Source organism: Palaemon carinicauda, chromosome 5 (assembly GCF_036898095.1).
Source record: "Palaemon carinicauda isolate YSFRI2023 chromosome 5, ASM3689809v2, whole genome shotgun sequence".
NCBI classification, from domain to species: Eukaryota; Metazoa; Arthropoda; class Malacostraca; order Decapoda; family Palaemonidae; genus Palaemon; species Palaemon carinicauda.
This window is the reverse complement of record NC_090729.1, coordinates 53287310-53302817: the sequence shown is the minus strand read 5'-3', so window position 1 is coordinate 53302817 and position 15508 is coordinate 53287310. Positions and strand designations below refer to the sequence as shown.

The following is a 15508-nucleotide window of genomic DNA, read 5'->3' as shown; positions in this document are numbered from 1 at the left end:
AGGACGTAAGGGCCCAATTGACAGACGCCGACACACTTCCAATGAACGAACTCCTGTCGAAGGCTCAGAAGCTCCACGAGGCTTCCAAAGCATCCCGCCTCAGAGCATCATCATCTGTATCGTCTTCGTTCTCCTCCTTCAGCTGCTCTTCCATAGAGTCTTTAGCAACGCCTCCTAACGACGACAACGAGATCAACGCTCTGGCAAGGAGGAAACCACTGCAACTAACACGTCCGAGCCCTAGGCCTAATCCAGCATAGTGTTTCTACCATCAGCAGTTCGGCAGCGATGCCAAGAAATGTAGGGCACCATGCAATTTCCCTAGAAGGTGACGTCAGAAGAAACCACCTACCACCATCGCAGCTGCAGGAAACCGAAGCAAGAATGGTTTTTATATCCTCAACACCGTCTCCAACCGTACACTTATGGTCGACACCGGCGCTATGCAGTCAACGTTCCCGCCGTCACAAAATTGACAGACGCATGGTCCTCCCAACAACAACGCCATCTCGCAGCAATCCCCGAATTCAGGTGCACCATAAGCTACGTTCCTGGAAAGAAAAACCCAGTCGCAGACACCCTTTCATGGACTGAAATCGACGCAATCCACCTGGGAATTGACTACGCCGGCCTTGTATCCGAGCAGCGCAACGACCAAGAGGCACAGGATCACCTGACAGGGCCATCTATGCTCAAGATAACTGCTATTCCCCTCGGGCCAGCAGGAGTAACCATCCTCCGCGACACCAGCACTGACCGCCCATGTCCCTGGATTCCCGCTTCCTGCAGAAGGAAGATATTCGACATCATATCATGGGCTTTCACACCCCTCGGGACGCACCACTGCTCGCCTCCTGTCTGAGAAGTTCATCTGGCCAGGGATAAAAAAAGACGCCCGGAAATGGTCGAAGACATGCATCAATTGCCAGACAAGCAAGATCAGCCGTCTCACCGAATCGGGGATAGGTGATTTTCCCCAACTGAAAAGGCGTTTTGGTCACATCCACATCGACATCGTGGGACCTTTGCCGCCTTCAGGATCTGCTCGCGACCTGCTGACTATCATCGATCGCTCCACGAGGTGGTTGGAAGCATCACCGATGACTGAAGCTATGACCCAAGCATGCGCCGAAGCCCTTTTGTCGAGCTGGGTGAGCAGATTTGGCGTTCCTGACGACATCACGTCGAACAGAGGCCACGCTTTCCTGTCAGAGATATGGCTTGCTCTGGCAAACCTGACTGGAACGGCACTTCACAGCACCACGGCATACAACCCCACAGCAAACAACATGGTCGAACGAACTCATCGTGCCCTCAAGGCGTCCCTGATGGCTAGCTGCACCGACTCGGATTGGAAATCACGCCTTCCTTGGGTAATTCTTGGCCTTCGCACCGCCCCTCGCGCAGATGGCGAGCCATCGCCCGCTGAAAAGGTTTACTGAGAGGAGCTCACAGTTCCCGGCGAATTTTTTCCCACATCAACCGACGACACACTGCTGGATCACCATAGGGATATCTCCAGGAAGTTCAGGCCATGTCTTAAAACTTACCAGGACAGAACTAAGCCTTTCAAGCCGAGTGACCTGGACGACTGCGGATATGTTTTCGTCCACGTCGACGCTCATCGACAGCCGCTGACCAGACCCTATCCCGGCCCCTACCGAGTCATCATTAAAACGACGAAAGCCTTCCTTCTCGACGTGCATGGCCAAGAGGACTGGGTCTCTATAGACCGCGTGAAACCGGCGTTTCTCGAAGGAAGAGACACTGCCTCCGCAGGACCTGGCAGATCCAGAGTGCCTCCTCAAAACATGGCGCCTAATGAGAAGAAGAGCAACAAACGACGGCGAGAGGTAGCTATCCATACGCCGACTGCCGACGCAGCCCTTTGTTAAAAAACAAGAGGAGCTCTCCGATGCCCAAAACTATACGAAGACTAGCCTCATCAGTCTTCTACGCCGCCTGATGTCTTGGGGGGGGGGGGGGGGAGTACTTGTACGGACATCGCTCCCTCCGTCATTCAGCATTCTCATCGAATTCTCCATTTCATTTGAATTCTCCTTTCGCCACACTGTGGCTAATTGTATATATTTGTTCTGCTCCCTCAAGGCTACAATTTAATGTATTTCTCATTACATTGCATTATTTCATTAACTTGTATTTTGAGTATTTGTACTTGTGAAGAAACACACTATTTGTGGCGGTTTGTTCTAGCCAGATTGGCACCAGCGCGCATGCTACATTTCCGTCCGCACCTTGTAATACATTCTCGCACCTGTTTGAATAAACCATCAGTTGTTAGTGATAGCTTGTCTCGCTGTCCTTATAATATAATGTAAATGTTTCGACATATCAAATTTCCTCATCATAGCTATCCAAAGTGAAGTTAAAAGTAACAATACAATTTCAAATTGAATATTACATAAAATAAGCAATGAATTGATAATAAATACACACAAATTGTATAAAAAATAAAAATGTTCTGAGATGGGGGACAGCAGAGGTATTGCAATAGAAGTCAGGCCTAAAATAGTTTATGTGAAGAGATTCTAAAATTCTTAAGTCACTTACTGAAAAATAAGAATCGGTTATCTTTAAAGGGTCACTACATACAACGAACGTATGTATTTCAGAGTATTCCCTAACAACTGAGTGTGCTGGATTACTGAGAAGGAGACCCGTTTTACTCGACTTTCTTTTATAATTACTTTAAGTAGTACTGATGAATGCATTAAAATGTCAAAACGTTTGCAAAAAATATGTATTTGGCGACATTAGTGTTTCTGTTTCTCCTGATTAGCATCTATGATACAATCTTCATAAAAAATTATAGAAACAATTTATGGCATAAAAAAAGATTCGATAAACCTAGAGAAAGTAAAATCCTTTCTTATTTAATATCCCAGCCAAGGACGGTATATTTTCGAGTCTGTTTGTGTATTTATCTATTTGTCTGTGTATCTGTGGACAGGATTACGTCAAAATTACTCGATGGATTTTTACGAAATCCACACCACAGATAGATCATAGATCATGGACGACCCCATTAAATTTTGGGGATGATCCAGAGCTGCATACATCTATAGATCTTTATTTCAACTTTTCCGTCATTTCAAAGAAAACGTTGAAAGAAGTTTGAAGAATTTTGACGAAATTTCTCCCACAGATAGATCTTAGGCCATGGATGACTCCATTAACCTTTGGCGGAAGTCAGAAATCTCTGATTGCTAATGTTTTAATCAAGCGATGCTAGAGTGCATGAGACATTAATCAAAATGTATTCAGAGAAAGATACATGGTAATATTATGTCTTCCTGCCCTTGTCTGTCCGATAGAGCATACAAAGCAACTAATCTCAGTCCTAGCAGCATAAATCCATCGTGAATATTGATAATATTTTAGGACGCCGTATTTTTTACTTTGGAGCTAAAATGGCCTTGTCGGTTGATTTGCAGATTTCAATAATTGGAAAAGGATGCAATGCTCAGTAGATCTGTCAGACCTCCAGAGATTGGTGTCAGAGAAAAGAAGAAGAAGAAGAAGAAGAAGAAGGAGAAGAAGAAGAAGAATAAGAAGAAGATAACCATACACTTCAGTTTTCTTTTAATTTTCAAATCTGTATTACTAACGGAATAGCTTTTCTTAGTTCTTCAAACGTCAGATAACTGAAACGGGAGTCTCATGACCACCACAGTAAATTTCCTTACGGACACTCTGAAATTCACCCACATTTTATATACACTCTCGCTCTTATTTGGTTTCTTACCATCTATGTCACCATTTCTTCTGGTCTTCCAACCCTTCCCCATCGTAACACTTTTAATAATGGGAAGTCAAAAACTAAAAAATATATAAACTAATAAAATGAAAAGGGAAAAATATTCTAGGTGACAGAAAGTCTAAGATATTGAAAATTGAAAATATAAGAAATTGTTTTGCATTGGCTTATTGTTAGGAAAATAATTCATACATCTACACAGAACCTCTGCTTGCTGACTTATTTTTATACATTTAAATGTATAGCTTATCGACTTCCTTTTGTTCCCTCAAAATAACAATTCAATATTAGACAATGCATTTACCTTCTCACTCAAATCTTCAAACAAATAGATGTATTTATGATCAGGGAGCTAACGTCAGAGGCATTGAGGAAACTATAGATAAGAACATGAACATAAATTTTGTTACACAATACATTAATTGGCTGGAGAAATTAAGATAAATGAACAACTGATTTAGCATTTCAAACTGGATCCAAAGAGAAAAGAAAGATATCCTTCAAACTTTATTCATAATCACTCATTCCTTAGAGAAAACATTCTTGTCAAATTTCGGACGCAAATATTATTGAAGCTACATTTATGATGAGTAAGCTTTGAAGTATTTCAATATGACTTATTATCATTTAAAAAAACACAAGAATACATAAAAATGTTAAAATATATAATTGATATTTTTTATTGTATACCACCATAAAGAATCTAAACTTTTACCTAATCATTAAAATTAATCACTGTTAATAGTCAAGAATTAAGTGGGTAGGAGGTGATTTAGTAAAATAAACTATTCAGGGATTATCTGAAATCATTTTCATTAGTTTAATGACTACGAACAACTGTGGATTTCCCGTTTAGAGATTACGTTTTCATTTAGTACGAAAACTATAAAAAAAAATAAGATTAAAAAAAAAAAAAGGAATGTAAGAGAGATTTTGCCATATGTGTATACATTATCAACTAAAACTCTCTCTCTCTCTCTCTCTCTCTCTCTCTCTCTCTCTCTCTCTCTCTCTCTCTCTCTCTCTCTCTCTCTCTCTCTCTCTCTCTCTCTCTCTCTCTCTCTCTCTCTCTTCAGAAAGTAGTTAATTATCGTAATTGATGGTATTTAAATGGACATCCGCTGTGAGGTAAAATAGAATTAAATTGCAACACAGTTTTGAAGCACAAAGTATGACCTGGATTTTTGGCAGTGATGTAGATTCTAATCGATTGTGATCATTACAAAAGAGAAAAACCTATGTGTATAACTTAATTCAATAGTTAGATCAGAAAAATAGCCATACTGAAGGAATGTTGAACTATAGAGGAAACGAAGGACAGCAGACTATATGTCATTTTTTTTTCCTTTATTCTTACAGTGACATAAAATAGCGACATTTATCGAAATGCTACTAATAACAAAGATGATTTTTTAGATGGCAACTGATCAAATATAAGATTTTAGGAAAACACGACAATTAGTGATAACATTTTGATATATTTCAGTGGGAAATGAAAAGTTAATTCCATGGGTCAGCGTATGTGCATGTTTGTTTCAACTTACAATGAATGGCGTTGCATCTTTTTCCCTCGCACGATTCAGAAAAGGTAAAAGTTGCACAGACCAAATTTTCCTTTAGAGACATATTGTACAGATATGCGTATATAGAAATCCCCTTTTGATGACTTTTATGTACTATGGAAAAGCCTTTGATAGTGTTAATCGGCCAATTTTGTGGAGAGTCCTGCGTTATCAAGGAATTCCTCTTACATATGTAAATTTGATTAACTCTGTTCATGAACATAACAAGTACAAAGTTAATATTAAGTCTTATCAAATTAATTTCCAGTGAATAGCAGAGTACTCCAAGGTAATATGTTGTCACTTATGTCGTTTATACTCGACATGAATTTTGTAATGTGTAGAACAGTCAGAGATGGTGGAGAAAAATTGGACTGGATTGGTGATAGGAATTTAGCAGGTCAAAGTATACTGATGGTGCCGTCCTAGTTAGCAGAACACCACAGTATCTTAAATGCTTGCTAGCCAGAATGCATGAAATATCACACGAAGTTGGGCTGGGGATAATTATAAGAATAACAGAGATGATGGGAACCTAGTATGCAATGAAGGATGAAATATCATTGGAAGGAAAAAGGATTAATGATGTGGAATTATTTAGATATTTAGGAGCTATGATCTTCAATACAGGATCTTTGGAATTAGATTTTAGTTTAAGGTTGAAAGAAACACATCAGCCAAGGGCTAGGTTAAGTAAAATTTGAACTCAAATCGCCTGAAATTACATATAAAAATTAGACTATATATCAGGTTAGTGAGATCGGTGTTAGTCTACGTATATGAGTAGGGGTATGAAAATGATACAATCTCCAATAGATTTAGTAGAATGGAGAACAAAGTCCTCAGAAGATATTGGGAGTTAAATGGGAAGATAGAATTAAAAATGAGACTATGAGAGAGATTACTCGAGTGCCGTGTGTGAAGAAGATCATGAAGAGGGGTATATGGAAATGGTTCGGGCCTGCTTTTCACATTCGTTAAGAGAGATTACTTCACCAAATGGTCAGCTGGGCTACACAAGGCACTAGAAGATTTGGAAGACCCAGGCTTACATGGCTGAGGACTGTGAAGTGCGAAGTAGGTGATAAGAAATGAAGTATTAATTCAATACTTCTTCATTTAGTGTCACATATATATATATATATATATATATATATATATATATATATATATATATATATATATATATATATATATATATATATATATATATATATATACTTACAAACCTGGTGTACTGTAGAATAAATAATGCAATAGCTTATTTGTGATTTGTTTATTTTTTTTATTTGTGCATTCAAGAGATTGTAGCCAGCTCGTAAAATGAGGTCTCTCATGTACACTTAGGTGTGTTATGTAAATTACGTAAGACTTTCGTCGTGTATTTCATTCTATTCCTAATTCAATTTAGTATATGTAAATTTACGAGATTTTCAGGAATCAACTTTTTATTTCGTGTAGTTTTGTTACAAAGTCTTATATAAGTTATTTGAAAGTGTCGTGGGAATCGTGTGAGCTATGAACAAGGGGTTACGTAATGTTCGTTTATATTTTATGAGGTATTGTGTCATGTTAGATAGAGAATGCTCAGTAACATGTGCTTCGTAAAATTCTGTACATGTGCTTTTGGAATTTTGCAAAGGACCTAGTGATAAGATGTTACCCTGTTTTTGTTTTGGAGATAAAGAATGGGTGGAGCTAGTTGTCTGTGAGAACCGTCTGGCCTGGGAGAGCGATACTTGGCAAGTCTTACACGATTTTTCCTGGCCCACCACACTTCCAAGTTTGTTTGGAAGTTACTTAGATTTCATATAAAACGTAACACCAAGGTTACAGAGATAGAAACAAAGAGATTAATAGTCTTTAGATGGTCATCTCCTCACCTCTCTCACTCTCGTATGCAACCAAGTGCATTGTTTGTGAAAGTAATCTGTACGTATAATGTATCCTCTCCTAAGTGAGTCTGTTACCCAAAGCAAATCGTCAATCAAAAAGAAACTTAAGATAAAACGATAATTTTTAAGGTGATTGCTGGCATTGTGTAAAGTTTAGTAAATGGCCCTGCAGGAAGGTTAGAATTTGTATCGTGATCTGATTATCTATTTTTGTTAAGAATCATACGTGAATCTTAACGCCGATATCAATTGTCTAGCCTTAGAAGTGTTGATAAAATAAGGAAAGTTATTGGATTAGAACAGTGTGGAAGCTGATGAATCTGTTAGAGGAAGCTGAAGAAGGATTTTTAATGAAGCAATTACCAGTTGAGACTTAATCTGAAGGCATAAAAGCAGATATGGATGTAGAGGCTGAGATCCGACAAATTGTAGCGGAGGAGAATTTGATCAAGTTGAAGATGATGGCAGGAGATATGAAAGAACCTGAGAGATTGCGAGACAGGCAAGGTTAATGGAAGCTAGGCAAATCGCAAAAGGGGAAGAAAAAGAAAGAAGGTGGGAGGAAGAAGAGAGAGAGAAGAAAAACGATGTGAGAGGGAAATGGAAGAAAAAGAACAAGAACAAGCCATTGAGATCACAAAACATGCAATGTTAATGGAAGAAAGGCAAAAAGTGAAAGAGATGGAAGAAGTGAGGTATGAACCTGAGTTAGAGTTGTTGAACACATTCACACGGCTGACAGTGCAAACAGAGGTGGGCTCTGGTAAGCACGATCCAGTGCTTAGTGCGTCGGAAGGCCAGAGGTTAATTCCAAGGTTCATAGAAAAGTCTCCAAATGAGTTCTTCGACCATTTTGAAATGGTCGCAGCGACGATAGAAGGGCTAGAAGATAAATGGTCTGTGTTATTGCGGAGTGTACTCTTTAGGAAGGGACGCAGTGCTTTCTTATCCTTATCTCAGGATTAGAAGATGGTGTATCATGAAGTGAAGAGGAGTGTGCTGCAAGTGCATCCGACAACCCTTGATTATTATGATGAATGGTTCAGAAGTTTGAGAAAAGACGAGAAAATTACTTTACTTGATTACGCTTATAAGGTACAACAATGTTTTAAGAGATAGACAGAGGCTGCTAACGTGAAGTAAATGGCTGATTTGGAAGAATTGACAATAATAGAGTAGTATCTACGAGGAATTCCTGAACATATTCAAACATTTTTGAGAGATAGGTCAAGGAACTTGATAAAGCCGCTTCGCTGAGTGAAGATTAGTATATTATCAGTCGTAAACCCTCCTCGGGCTTGATGCTTCAACCGTCATTCCGACCGAGTGTCATGTATTCGCCGAGCCATGGAAACCAGTTCACTAATAATTACAGGAACAAGTTTCACAGTTAAAACGAGAGTAGCACAGGTACTGTCCCTTAGCAGAATGCGATAATACTAAAGCAACAAATGTTGACTCATCCTCCTTCAAGTATCCTGAAAGACGTGCAGCAGGTTGATATTTTCTCTTTTAAGTGTGACAAAAGAGGCCCTATCAGTAAGGAATGTTGGTCAAACCAAACGAAAGCAGTCCCCCAAGTAATCAAGGATAATTCAACTTCACAGAATAAGAAGACGGCGAAGCATTTGGGTAAGGACGGAAAGGAAAGGAACCATCCACCGTTTACATGATGAACAGTACAAACCCACACAGCGTGGATGCCTTTAAACCATATATATATATATATATATATATATATATATATATATATATATATATATATATATATATATATATATATATATATATATATATATATATATATATATATATATATATATATATATATATATATATATATATATATATATATATATATATATATATATATATATATATATATATATATATATATATATATATATATATATATATATATATATATATATGATGGTGTGTTAGCAGCAATAGATGGGAGCGAGCGAGCCCTGGTCAGGATATTGCATGACACAGGTTGTAACCGTAGTGTGGTGGTAGGAGGAGTACACCCGTTGGTGGAATAGTCTCTCACCTGAGACTCAGTTATCTTGATGGGAATAGGAAGTGAGGAGGTCACCCCTATTCGCCGTTTAGAACTCCTGTAAGTTGGTGAAAGATAATTTTGACTTTGCAGTAAAGGATTTAATGACTGTCGAAAAAGTAGACGTCAAGCTGGTTAATGATGTTGGTGGAGCACCATTTGTGCCTTGTCCCATTGTAACGGAGAAACCTTTAAAGTATAGTCATACGACTAAATTCAAGAAGGACTACCAGTATCTGTTACCTAGTTGTGTTACTACTAAGACTATGAAGAAGGAAGTGGCTGCTAAGCCCAAGTGAAGAGGAACAACAGACGAATGGACAGGAGATAGAAGAAAAAGAAATCGAAGGAGCAATGAACTTGAAGGATTTGTTTTCTGTAGAAGATGATTCCCTTGAGGATAGGCAAGAAGAGAACTCCTGAATAGGCCCAAGCGAAGAAGAATGACAGACGAGCGGACAAGAGCACAAAAAAGTAATGGATTTGTAAAAAATATAAAATTCAACGTTAGAAGTAGGACAAGTGAGTAAGAAAAGGTTGATAGGGTTGCAACTGAAGGATGCAACTTTGACAGAGTTATTGTACCATAAGGTGAACGAGACAGCAGTCTCCAACCTGTTATTATCATAAACATGGTTTGCTTAAAAGGGAGCATAGACCCGCCGATATCCTTGGGAATGCCGAATGAGGAATATATCGGCAGATATTAATTCCTGCACAGTTGAGAAAACAGGTGATCGCCGTCAGGCACAAGATGTCACATATGGGGATAAGGGAGATGACAGAGAAGATAATGAAACATATTTTCTCACCTGGCATGCATAAGAATATGAGCTAGTTTTGGCAAGCATGTCACGTATGTGAAATGGCTGGAAAGGTCGAGTGCATCAAGGAAGGTCCCTTATGCCTGATGGAAGTAGGAGAAAAATAGAAGGACCGAGAGGAAATGTAAGGAGAATATATCAAGAATTTGAGGAAAAAGATCTGCGAGATGAGAACATTTGCCCTTGAAGTCATGAAGACGATATGTCAAGGTCGAACGAAGAAAAGGTTTGATAGGAGGAGTATGAACAGAGGTGGAGGGACCCTAGAGCAAACGACCCAAGAAAATGTTGGCAGGAAAAAGAAGGATCAAGAGGAAACGGACGAAGGAAATGTCAAGGATTTGAGAATAGGAATCGGCGAGTTAAGAAAATTTTCCCTAGAAGACGTGAGAATGAGTCTAGGGCGGAAATGGTTTCGTATGAAGAGTACAAATAGGCAGTTTCTGGTAGGACGGTAGGTGTTGGTCTATGCATCGTATAGAAGATTCTCTATCCCCAACTAGTGACCGGACCTGCGTTAATAAGATGTTAGGAAAAAGGAAAAATCTGAGGAAGGCCATATTTACTTCGAAACCGAGACTTCAAGCACCAGATTTCAACGTGAAATTTGTTTTCCAATTGGATGCGTCTGATAACGGAATTAGAGCTGTCTTATTGCAAGAAGGAATTCTTCACCCTGCCTGTTTTATGACACCGAAGCTAAAGAAGAAGAAAGTCGACTCGACAGTTGAAAAGGAAATGCTGGCGCTGATCAGAGTGATAAACAAGTTTTTAATTTACATAAATTGATCACAGAATTAGATTACATTTCAATCGGATTATAATTCTTTAAGTTTTGGGGATAAGATAAAAAATAATAATCAAAAGTTTACTAGGTGGTCATTATGTTTACAACCGTATTATGTAAATGTAAAGAATATATCAGGTAAAGATAACGTGATTGAAGATTATTTATCACGGGCTGAATCAATGGATTCAGACCCAAAATACACCCTCCTTCTGGGGGGAAGATATCTTACGAAGCTGGTCTAGTGTAGAGTAAATACAAGAGTTTAATCATGATTTATTTATCTATATTCCATTTGTGCATTGAATAAATGATGGCCAGCCCATAGAATGAGCTCCTCTCATGTAGACGTAGGGTCTTATGTAAATTACGTGGAACTTTTATCGTTATTTTTCATTGTATGCCTTATCAATTTAGTTTAGGTAAATTTACGTTATTTTTTTTTGAATTCTAGTAAAAGGCCACGTAGGAAGGTTAGATTTTATATTATGATCTGGTTATCGATTTTCTTTTAGTATCAAACTTGATTCAACTTCAAGCTTTTGTATTATTTACATTGCATTATTTCTTTTATTTTAGTCTAATATATATTCAGGTTAAATAGTTCAAGTCAAGTTCATATGTAATTTTCACATCATATAATTTTTGTCTTCATATATATTTTGATCAAACTTCATAATTCAAGTCATTTACTTTGTTATTATGTAAATTCTTTTCAAAGTGTTGTAATTTATATAGAATATATTTGTTTTTGTAAAGAGTGTATTATTCCAATTACCATTATTTAGAATCAGATTACGCTTGTATCTTGCTAAGAACCATGGTAAGTAATAAGTAATACTTGAAAATAATTACCCAGTTTAGTTTTGAGTATACTTAAAAGACCTTTGGATATTCTGCGTTCCACATTTTGCTATCTGAGAGTTATTTAACTGCTTCATAGTTAGTGTATCAATATTTTAAAGTCTAATAGTTTTAATGAGTTTGGAATTCAAGAGGCTGCTTAACTTACCAGTCATAATATATATATAATATTATGAGGCATAGTAATATATATATATATATATATATATATATATATATATATATATATATATATATATATATATATATATATATATATATATATATTATATATATATATATATATATATATATATATATATATATATATAATATATAATATATATATATATATATATATAATATATATATATATATATATATATATATATATATATATATATGTATATATATATATATATATATATATATATATATATATATATATATATATATATTTATATATATATATATATATATATATATATATATATATATATATATATATATATATATATATAAATATATATGTGTGTGTGTGTATATATATATATATATATATATATATATATATATATATATATATATATATATATATATATATATATATATATATATATATATATGTATATATCTTAGATATAAACTATGATACAAAACGACAAGTCTACCCTATTCTTCATTCAATTGCATTTTTTTTCAGAGTTTTTCTGTATATATTATTAAGCTATCGTACTTTTTTTTTAATTCCTTGTTTATGTGTCATCCCTCCATACATGATCGCGCTCAAGGGGCCTAATATATTCACCCCGGAACTTCTGTCTCCAATCACGTTTTAGATTGGATCCCCAAATCACTCACAGTCCTTCGATCCCTGGATTACTAGTATCTCTCATGATTTCTAACGTTGAGAGAGATTTGTTTACCAAATGGAAACGTTAGCGTGAGATCACTGTTAAATCGATATATGTCATTCATGATAGCATAAAGCAGTTTATAAATGTGTGATATTTATGGAATATTTTTATTGTGTCACCCAAGATATATTGTCACAAGTACTTAATTTTTTTTTTAACACCAATTAACATACATTAAAGCAATAGAGCCTCTGCCATTTTTTTTTATTAGCATCAATTTCAAATACTGCAATACTAATCTTACCCATGGTCATAATACTGAACTTGAACCGATGAGATTTTTATTTTTACTTGAGGCTGTTATGCCTAAATGTATTTTGAATTCAAGATTATTTGTTTTTTATTTCCAAGACATTATAGTTGATATCTTAGTATTTAATGTTTCCATTTAATATCTTTCACCTAGCCTGAATTCTTATATTTCTGTTTTCATTTAGTAAGTCTATGGTAAGGTTTATTCCTTCATTCTATTTCTTGATTTCAATAAGCCATAAATACTAGAGCGTATATCATTTAGGCTGATAAGAAATTTTTGACTAAGTTATAAATGTGAATGCACAATTATAAAACGATTACAAAAGTAAATTACAAATAAAGGAAGGGCACAAGGACAAAACAGAAATCAAATATATTCATATAGCCAAAGATTGATGCGTGAAATATAGACTCAAACTAAATACTCTTCGATATCAAGTCTATCATAAATAAAGCGATTTTTTTATATACAAGCTTGGTGGAAAGAAAAGTTCTTAATAAAAAAAGATAATTGTCCGGTGGGAGAGCGAGAAGAGGTTAGTACGTCATCAAAAAGGATATCCAGCGAGTAATATACCCTTCAACCTCCGATCCTGTCAAGGATATTAAAACAAACCAAGTAAAAATTATATAGGGATAAGCTTTCCACGTAGCAACCACAACCATTTTCAATTTGGAAAAGATGTCAACCTTACCATACATATATAAAGTGGCTCTGTCATTTTCTTATCTCAGGTTACACCGTGAAGAGGGTCAATCTGTATTTGCTGATATATAATGAACAATTTGATATCCGTATGGGCATATTTAAAGTTACCCTCTGTGTCAGAATACAAAGGCTCTATGGCGTACCGTGTTCAGTCAGAATGGTAATTCTGGTGCCTGAAGAATTAATATACGACCGCTACTGGAGCAGGGAAGGATTGTGACAATTGATATCGATTTTATACGTTTATATCACGTACAAATACTAGACTCAGTATAAGAGTTACTGAGCACTATAGTATATCCAGCGCAATTAAGAAACACTGCTTGCTAGTTTTTGAGAATATAATTTTAATTGTCTACAGGAAACATTCAACAACAATTGAAGAGAATGTATAATGATAATTTTTTTTTTTGGGGGGGGGGGTGTGGGGGTGGGGGTGTGTGGTGGGGGATCTGGCTTTGAAATAAACTCAAATGTTTTATACTAGTCTAGCTCTAAATATTTTGAGTTATTACCATGTCTGCTACTACGGTTGTTAACCAATATGATATTTTCGTTATAAAATAAATTTTTGAATATACTTACCCGGTGAATATATAAATAGCTGACGTCTCCGACGGCCCGACAGATTCCAAAAAACTCGCGAGCGATCGCCATGAAGGTTGCGGGTGTGCCCACCAGCGCCGACTATCGGCCAGATACCGCATATACTTCTCAACCACTCCAGTTCTTCTCAGTCCGCAGGGTCTCTATCGGGGAGGAAGGGAGGGCCTTTAATATTATATATTCACCGGGTAAGTATATTCAAAAATTTATTTTATAATGAAAATATCATTTTTAAATATTAAACTTAGCCGGTGAATATATAAATAGCTGATTCACACCCATGGTGGTGGGTAGAGACCAGTATTATTACAATAAAAGCGTAAATGCTCAAGAGTTTTTGACAAATATTTCATAAAAACAAACTTAAGTATAGGTACCTGGTAAGGAAGCTGACTCTGATGATTACTCTGCCTCATTAGTCCGCTTTCCTCACGAAGCCCAGCCATCCTCTCAGGATGCTGAAAGACTCCCAGGAGCTGTTATATCCAGGGCGAACACCCCTATAACAGGACCTCATCAAAACCCTTAATCTGGGCGCTCTCAAGAAACAACATTTGACCACCCGCCAAACCAAAAAGATTGCGAAAGACTTCCTAGTCTTCCGTACAACCCAAGACAAGATAAAAAACATTTCAAGAGAAGATTAAAAGGATATCGGGATTAAGGGAATGTAGTGGTAGAACCCTCACCCCCTACTGCACTCGCTGCAACGAATGGACCCAGTGTGTAGCAGTCCTCATAAAGAGTCTGGACGTCTTTCAAGTAAAATGAAGCGAACACCGACTTGCTCCTCCAAAAGGTCGCGTCCATAATACTTCGAAGGGATCTATTTTGCTTAAATGCCACCGAAGTCGCTATTGCTCTCACTTCGTGAGCCTTGACCTTAAGCAAACTACGATCCTTCTCACTTAAATGAGAATGTGCCTCCCGGATTAAAAGTCTAACAAAGTAAGATAACGCATTCTTAGACATGGGCAATGAGGGCTTCTTAACGGAGCACCATAAAGCCTCAGAACAACCTCGTATTGGTTTAGTTCTAGATAAGTAAAACTTAAGAGCTCTAACGGGGCAGAGCACTCTTTCAACTTCATTACCTACGATCTCTGAAAGACTAGGTATTTCAAAAGATTTAGGCCAAGGACGAGACAGAAGTTCGTTCTTGGCCAAAAAACCAAGTTAAAGAGAACATATAGCTTTATTTGTCGAGAAGCCGATGTTCTTACTAAAAGCATGGATCTCACTGACCCTTTTAGCCGAAGCCAAGCTCACC

The 15508-nt window shown here is 36.7% G+C and overlaps 1 protein-coding gene across 1 annotated transcript; it reads left to right on the top strand.

Annotated features, from left to right (window-relative positions):
* Positions 1-1100: 1100 nt before the first annotated feature.
* LOC137640892 (uncharacterized) lies at positions 1101-1895 on the top strand. Its single transcript, XM_068373352.1, has 2 exons — positions 1101-1373; positions 1554-1895. Exons 1-2 carry the CDS (start codon positions 1101-1103, stop codon positions 1893-1895), a joined length of 615 nt encoding a protein of 204 aa, XP_068229453.1.
* The last annotated feature ends 13613 nt before the right edge of the window (positions 1896-15508 follow it).

Excerpts from the sequence above, each read along its gene's own strand:
- LOC137640892 (XM_068373352.1), top strand. The coding sequence starts at position 1,101 with ATGACTGAAGCTATGACCCAAGCATGCGCCGAAGCCCTTTTGTCGAGC. Across the intron at positions 1,374-1,553 it reads GGAAATCACGCCTTCCTTGG|GACAGAACTAAGCCTTTCAA; the intron begins GTAATTCTTGGC and ends AAAACTTACCAG.